Source organism: Cariama cristata, unplaced genomic scaffold, assembly GCF_000690535.1.
Source record: "Cariama cristata isolate BGI_N322 unplaced genomic scaffold, ASM69053v1 scaffold16132, whole genome shotgun sequence".
NCBI classification, from domain to species: domain Eukaryota; kingdom Metazoa; phylum Chordata; class Aves; order Cariamiformes; family Cariamidae; genus Cariama; species Cariama cristata.
The window spans coordinates 1-8,333 of record NW_009605639.1 but is presented as its reverse complement, the minus strand read 5'-3'; the positions used below and the strand labels follow the sequence as shown (position 1 = coordinate 8,333).

The window sequence follows — 8,333 nt, the reverse complement described above, 5'->3', positions numbered from 1 at the left end:
CCCTACAGCGGTTAAGTTGAACAGTTTTGCAGACTGCACCTGAAAGCTCAATTTAGGCTTCATGTAGATACTGCGAGCCATCTGAGGTGCCCTAGTTCTAGGACACTGATATAGGACTGGCAAACGTGACAAAGGACCTACAGCTCACTAGATGCATCTGTATGGGGGCAACTAGATCTCGATGATCTCTTCCATCTGCTATATTTCCAAACACTCTCCTGTGCCTTGTGTCCTTGGATATCAGTCTCCTTGAGCCTCTCGGAGGACAGAGGCTTCTTGTGAAGAGCTTGGAGGGCGCGGAGGTGTGAGTCAGCCATGCAGAAGGCTGCTGGCAGGAGGTTTAAGAAGCTCTGGTCATAGAAATAAGCACTGGGCACCAGTGCAGCTCGTGTCAAACCAAGTGGTATGGGACTACAAAGCAGTCAAGCAAGACCCCATGCAAGCACCCTGCCATGTGTTGGCAGGACAATCCTGCTCATGAAGTACCAGGAAAATAGATAGGTAGCCAACCAGAGGGAAACAGGCTGAGCGATGTGATAAATACAGTGGGGTAAAAGCATGAACATCTGCAAGGTAGGGGAAGAGAGGAAACAGGGTATGCATGCTGGGTCACAGGGGTTTAGAAGATGAAGGCTTGGAGTGCCCTGAAAGGATTGACCAAGCTGGAAAACAGAAGATGGCTTGCACAATGTGTGGAAAGCATCTGCCAAGGGAAACGAGGAGTGCATGAAAAGCCCAAACGGGCCAAATCCTTGGAGAACTGATGAGTAGAAGTTGATCCTACAGCATGCAGGAGAGGACCAGACAGGACTATGGCCAAGTCTATGGCTGTGGTATGTACAGAGGAGTATTTAAGGCTTGTGGAAGTGCTTCTCTGGGTACTAACTCCTTGTGTTAAACTTGTAGTAAGCCTTGCATGAAGATTTCATAGTCCAGTTGGTGGTGATGTTGGGAATTTTCAGTTGATACCTGGGTGTGGGTTGGTCCTGGGCTCTATTGCACTAAAAAGGAGTTGCCCAGGGCACACACTCCCTAGTTTCTGCCACTTTCCCAGGTCCTATGCTCACTTTTCTGCTGTTCCCTCAATCTGAAGGTCAACAGCACCAGACTTCCTCATGCAAGGGGGCTTGGCAGTGGATCATCAGGGATCCAAGCTTTTTCCTGGGAAGATTGTGATGTTGATGGGATTTCTTCTTTCTCCTCACCTTCTTCCATTTTCAGATTCACGTGTTTTCTGACATACCTTCACACATTCTTGCCTTATCTGCCCACAAATCAGTATTGCACCCAAACAGACTATATATGGGGGCTTTTTTCTCTGTGTTGGGTACTTTTTCTTTGTTACCCCTAAAACTGTTTTTATCCAGATCAAGGCCTGCAAGCTGATGATGGGTGATCTGCTGATAGCCTTGGGCTTTCCAGTGTGCCCCACCTCTTGTCATCCCATGCCTGTCCTTTACACTGACTTGTGTGTTTCCACTTCTCAAGGCTTCTGCTGTAATACCAGCTTTATGTTTCTCCCTGGGTTTGAGAGCCCCAGGACATCTCTAAATGCACTCCAAGGGCTGCTTCTGGAGGGCAGTAGGGACTACAGCAGGGCTGGATCCTTCACCCCTTGTCCAGTCTCCCAAAGCTGTCTCAGCAGGTCTTGTCCCACTGGGCACCCAGGTCCTGGCACCATGACCTGGGCTATGCACTGCACGGTCCCTTTCGTGCTGCAGGAACACACCTTAGTCAGCTGAAACACACCTTATTTCAGGCACTTTGAGATGAAAACATGCATCAGAATTAATAGTTCTGCCGTAGGCCAGGACATCCTGTGCTGACCCTTGACTTGCCTTGGTCCTGCTCTCTGCTGATGAGCAGGGTAACAGTCATTCCCCTAATGACCCTAATGAGGGTAACAGAGATGCATGCAGGAGGCTTTGCAAAGTTAGCTTTTCTTTCTTCTCATTCCTAAAGCTGTGGCCCAGAGCTACGCCTTACCTGGGAAGCACAGTTCCCTTTTCAGCCTTTTCCTGGCACAGTTCAGAGGAGTTCAGCTCCACGCTCCTCCCTTGCATGGCATAGTCATCTCAGGCTGCTGCAGAGCCTCCTACTCCTTCATCTCCTCTATGGACGAGCCATTCTGGACACATCCCTGGGTTGCTTCAGTTTGATGCAACCTGGATATTTGACCAGGGATGATCGGTTGGCAATTTGCAGAGGGCTGGGAGGTAAGACAGGAGATCCGGCCACCAGTGTGGTGGGACAGGCAGTCTACCCACCATCCAACATCTCCTTGGGCACTAACTTTGACTCTACAACCTGCCCATCCTTCAGGTTGTGTTTAAAGCCCGTGGAGGTGGCAAGAAAGGGTTAGGAGTGGGGTAAAGCTCTTTTTAAGGCTAGAAGTGGGATCTGGGTAGCTGAGTGCATGTGTCTAACAGCACTGAGGAACATAAGGGCACCTTGCAAAAAGGAATTGACACCCACGCACAGGTCTCTGAAACATCCAAGGTTGAGGTGTGCTGATCCTACACACATTTTCCAGCCTGTCCCTGCAGTCCATTTCAGTGTCCTCTGCAAATAGGCCCTGGGGCAACTCTGGTCCATGCCCTGCTGCCCCAGGATGCTGACATTTCTGACCCATCAGTCATGCTGCCTTCTCCATGGAGTGATAAATAAGGCAATGGCCCTTGCTAACAGAGAGACTTCTCCATGGGATATCCATTTTTGGATACTCCTGAGTATTATTGCAGTGATGATTCCCTGGGAGGGAACTCCTTCAGGAGAGTCTTGGGGGAGGTTCAGTCTGGAGGACACAAAAGGATGGGCAGATGAAGGGGTGGGGGGACGGTGTCTGGGCAGCTAGCAATTTGCTTCGTATCCTCCTCCCCTCCTCCCCAGTCACAACCATGACACTGAGCACAGCTTAGGTCCCTTTCCAGTACCATCTCCTCCCCGCTCCCAGCCCTGGTGGGGCTCTGCCCCGGGAGGTCTGCGAGAGCAGCTGGGGCTGCTTGGCTGCCTGTGCCAGATCCAGAACCGCAAGGATCCTCAGAGGCTCTGGGGTGGATCCAAATGGCTGCAAGGGCACATGGCAGCCCAAACGTCCAGAGATGGTGCTGGGGAGTCCTGCAGCCTGGCTGCAGGGAGAGGGGGACCAGCTGTGTTGGAGAAAATCAGGTAATTGCCAGCGTCAGGCCACTTATACTAAAAATTTTCAAGCCGTGAGGTTCCTCCATCCCTGTTATGACTGATAGATTTTTCCCAGCTCAAGTTATTCCCTGGGATCTCTTTATCTTTATCTAGACAGAGTTTGCAACAAATTAATTCATTGCTGAAGAGGAGGATGAGAAATGTTGGATGCTTCAGCTCAGTGGAAGATGCTGAGATGCAAAGGCCGAGGGATAGCACAAGATGAGTCCGTGTCGCATCAGTTGTGGTGGGCTGAACCATGGAGATGCTGGCACATGCAGACCTCAGGTATTTGCAACAACCCCAAGTGCTGAAGGTATCTGTGCTGGGCTGCCATTACAGTCACTGGGAGCAGTCAGCAGACAAAAATGAGCCGCACAAGAAGATCCTGATGGCTTCTCCCATCTTGCATCCCCACCTTGCAGAGAACAGTTTGCGACGCTCAGCTCTTGGCACATACGTGATTTCTTTGCTCCCCTGGAAGGTGCAAGCAAGTTTGGAGACTGCAAGGCAGTCACAGGATAGTATTTCCAACTGTTTGCCCTTGAATAATAAGGCAATTTTCTGCCATCTAGCTAGACATCTGTGCAATGCAATGCAAGGAAATTCATGGTGCACCATGTCTAGCTTAGAATTTTTTCCTTTTCTGGTAGGCAGCTGCAAACGAGTTCTTCAAAATCATCATCTTTGTGTGCTGCAGCAGTCAAAAAAAAACCCAACAAAACGTCGCATACCCTAAAGAATAGCATTGAGGACAAGACAGGGGGTATAATTTTGCTGCAATATACAATCCTTGTTCTTCTACGCCTTTTGTAGTGTGTGTAGCGCTTGTCACCACATCTCAGGAAGGGTGTACTGCAAGTAGAGCAGGTCGAGAGAGCGCACAAAGGGCTGGGAGCTTCTGGAAGCTGCTGCCCCAGGGAGGATTGCAGAGGCTGATGGTGTCAGCTAGTTCGAAGAGAAATTAGGCAAAAGCATGAATAATGTGTCTAAAAGCAGGTGCTAAAGGGAACATGCTTAACACAAGAAGTCTAGGTGCCGAGAGGCTGGAGGCCATCAGAAGTGACCTGGTTTGCATGTTGACTGTGTCTCCTGTGCCACTTATGGTATGGATTGGATTGAACACTTCTCAGATTCAGTGGGAAATATGTATGACTTAGCTTTAGCTCTTAGTTAGCAATTAAAGTAAGAGTTAAAGGCAAGTTATACAATGATCTCTTGGTCAAATACTGGGTCAAAATAGGCATCCTCCAAACCCAGACTTGCTTCCCCGTCTCTGCTTCACAGAACCCTTAAAAATGGGACCGTGAGGGATGTCTGCAAGGCTTGCAGTCCAAGTTTTTCCAAGCCATGATTCCTGCAAAGCTCTTGCACTCTCCCACCACTAAGAGCATGAACCCCCCCCCCCCCTTTTCATTTGCACTCAAAAAATGCAGTGAGGGTTGGGTTTCAAAATGCAGCTGGTGGGATAGCAATGCTCAAAGTAGAGCATGGGTTTTGTTTGTTTTGTTTTTTTTCCCCTCTATGTGCTATCTTTACTAGCTAAAAATTATTTGTTTACCCTGGACATCAGTGATTTCCACTTTTCCATCATGCATTTCACACCTTGCAGGACTTCACAGCCCAGCCCATCACAGGCAAGCCTACAGGCATACAACCTCACTCTGTTTTTCTGGCTTCACAGTTATTGCATCTTGCTTACGTAGCTTCACAAGGAAATGTTGGACCATCCAGGCTCATGTTTCCAGGTTGAAGGGTAGTAGTAGCTGTGCAAGCAAATCACAGGGGCAAGATGTCATGCCTCCGTGCTGTGTCGTGCCAAGGGCTGCACCTTAATTACTGGGAGGGTGGGTAACAAACCTTCCTGCAGCCCCTAAGATGATGTTCAGACCACAGGGAGCTGAGGGTGGGCAGGGAAGCCGGTGGGGCTCCTCTTCTTGGCATGAGCCTCCCATGGTGACTTGAAGTGAATTGAAAAAGATGGGGGAGCTGTCTTTAGGAAAGGCTTAAACTTTGCAGCCACTGAAGGCTGAAAATTAATGGTCTTCTTGCACCACAAAGCAGTAAGGATTTTATATAGGGACCAGGCTGTATCCAGCTAAACAATGTGGACTGCCTGGGGCCAAAAACTGCCCTCTCCAAGTGTCCAGCTCAGCCCTGGGGTGCAAGCTCCTGTCACAGTGGGGAAAATGCCAGTGCTGTGTGCTCAGGCAACCCTTCCCCAGGTCATGTTCACTGCTGGGCGCAGCATGCAGCATCCTTTCAGGACTGCTTTTTTGCTGAGACTCTTTGTACTTGGTTCTGCTTGCCTTGCACAGCCATGGGAGCCCATGGCCCTGGGGAACTTGCAACTCAGCACCGACTGAATGGGATGTAGCCGTTTCCCATCTCATGGTCATAAAGAGGGGTGAGGTGCCCCATGGCATCGTCTCAGAAATGTCGATGCCTGCTGTCCATTGTGCCTGGTGTGGCGGGGACTGCAGGCTGGATTTGAGGGAGACGGGCCGGGGAGGGGGTTTGAGGAGACGAGCTGAGAAGGGAAAGGGGCTGCAGGGTCCTTGGCTGCAGTGTCAAGAGGTGCTGAGCTCCCCTCTTCGCTCCCTCTACCAGGCATGACCATGCCCAGCTCCATCATCTCTGATGGTGGCACAGCCAGGACCCCACCCGATCCAGTGTCCTGGTCCCAGGGCTCGGCGATGCTCTACTTTCCTTGCACCAGCCCCAGGGACCAGGCAGGATCCTTGCCCCGTAGCCATGCCTCCAACCCCAGCCTTGGGATGCAAAAACCCACAGTTCATCCCGGGGGCCCCATCATACCCCATCCTGCTGCTTGCAGGTGACAAGACTATTCACTGAAAACCCCAATTATAGTACAAGCGTGGGGATGCTTAGCACAAACCATTGCCTGCCTCCGAGATCGGCCTGTGAATTCCCTTAAACTAAGGGATGCGACAAGAGGTGCCCGAAACCTGAGCATGTTTACAGCTTAATCTCAGCAGCTTCCACATGGTTTCTGGACCACCCTCCTCTTATTCTTTATATTACGTGATACTCCCAGAATACAGACTGTGCATTTTATACCCACGATGGCTTCAGCACCCTGACTTTGGGACAGACTCCGGCCAGAGCATGCTATTCAATGTACATGACCCCTCAAAACTCCTGATTTTGGCACGGGAAAGGAGGCTCCTTGCCCTCTGCAAGCACCCTGGGGGTATCTCTGTATAATGAGGGTTCACCTTTGGATACCTGCAAGATGAGGCTCAGCTTTTCCCAAGGGTGCAAACCTCTGTAAGTCATCATTGGAAACCTTCCTGCTGCCAGATTCACAGCCTGGAGCTGACTGGGGACTGGGGAGGTGGGGATGAAATGGGGCAGACGCAGCTGGGAAGGGGGGTATCCTCCTAGCAGACATGGCTTGGGTGCTGGGGGGACACTTAAACCACTTAAAACTAGAGGGCAAAATCCTGGGGACAGCAGGGAGGAGGGGTCAGTGCCGGAGGAGGGATGAGTGCTGGGCAAACACGGGGCACGTTGCTGCAGAGGAGGGGACAAACCTGCTCTCACCACCCACGGCACCCAGCTCAGCTTGCAACTCGCACTGGGACGGTCACCTGTCCTAAGGCACATGCAACGGGCATGGGATTTTCAGGACATCGCCTTTTGTCCCGGCACAGCAGCCTGGCTGGCTTCACTGGAGCAGGGCTCCTCATCTACCTGGCATGCCTCTGTGGTGAGTGGCTCTTGCACGGGGGAAGGAGCATCCTCGGAGAAAGAGGGGGTCAGTGATCTGCAGGAATGGGGGGGACTGGGCTTGCAGATGGATGGGGTAAAGCTTCCTTTGACCCATCGGCCTTTGAAAAGGAAAAGAAAGCAGTGGATGGGGAAGGAGACCTCATTAGCTGAATAATTATCCTGGCCTCTGCACTGCTGCCCTTGCACAGAGTGGTTGGGAAATGCTTGGAGCCTTACCAGCTGGTGACAGTCAAGACCAGAAATTGCTTATTTGTGTTGGCCACTTCTTCAGGGCCAGCCAGTTCGTTTACAAAGGGCACAAAGTCCTCTCCCCCCCAGTGCAAACAGGAACATTCATTCTGCTCCGCAGCCTGCGGACGTGAAGGCTTTCCAGGAGGTGACCAATTGTGCTGCAAGTGGGATGCTAAGGTGCTTTTCTTACTTTTTTTTCTGCCTCTGCCTGCCTTGTTTTGCATCCCCTTCTGCAGGGGATGCTGCAGCCTCTACCCAGACCCCAACCCAGGCATCCCACAGCAGCTCAACCATTCCAGCGCTTACTGCCACGGCGATTAAACCCCTCATATTTACCTTTCTTGCTGTAGTTTCAGCCCATGTAATGCCATCCTCTAAGACGCAGCTCCACTTGGTTAGAGGCGATGGGCTAATTTGCTGTGCAGGCTCCCTGTCACATCATGCAAACCGCTAATTAAAGCACCAGGTTGCACTCAGACAGACCCCCTCTTTCCATCAGACACCTAGCAACTACTCCCTACATACAGTTTCCCAGAGTTTTCAGCCCAGCTGGCAGTGTTTTCCTTTTCATTGGTGGGGAACATGAAGCAAAAAAGTATCTGAAACTCCTTTAAAGATAATTGTCTTTCAAAAAGGAGGTTTACAGAGCATTTATCTCCTGGACTTCTAATTTGGTTTTTTTTTTTTTTTTGGTTTGTCTTTGAGCCAAAGGAGAAGCACACCCATGGTTCGCATAAGCTGTTTGCAGGGGCTCTGTGAAGCTCATGCAAGCGACACAGCCTTTCCCGGTGCTGCCCTTCCACACCAGACCCTCTCCGTATCCCTCTTGCAGACCCAGTTGCTCCCCAGCGAGTGCCCCTCCGCCTGTCAGATGGCCCACACCGCTGCGCCGGCAGGGTCGAGGTCTTCTATGAGAACCGATGGGGAACGGTATGCGATGACCACTGGGACCTGGAGGATGCTGGCGTGGTGTGCCGGCAGCTGGGCTGTGGCGTGGCACTGTCAGCCCCCACGGCCGGGCATTTCAGGGGAGGGACCGGTCCCATCTGGCTGGACGATGTCAACTGCACGGGGATGGAGGTCGCCCTGTCTTACTGCAGGACAAAGGGCTGGGGAAGGAACAACTGCCACCACGGCGAAGATGCTGGCGTGGTGTGCTCAGGTAA

General features: G+C 51.4%; 1 protein-coding gene across 1 annotated transcript in view; it reads left to right on the top strand.

Annotated features, from left to right (window-relative positions):
• Positions 1 to 8,325, top strand: part of LOC104158416 (deleted in malignant brain tumors 1 protein-like) — a gene marked incomplete at both ends in the record, with an annotated part of 20,334 nt that extends 12,009 nt beyond the window's left edge. The window contains 1 exon segment of the mRNA XM_009696057.1: positions 8,000 to 8,325. Within this exon segment, the coding sequence (XP_009694359.1) occupies positions 8,000 to 8,325 (326 nt within the window).
• Positions 8,326 to 8,333: the final 8 nt, after the last annotated feature.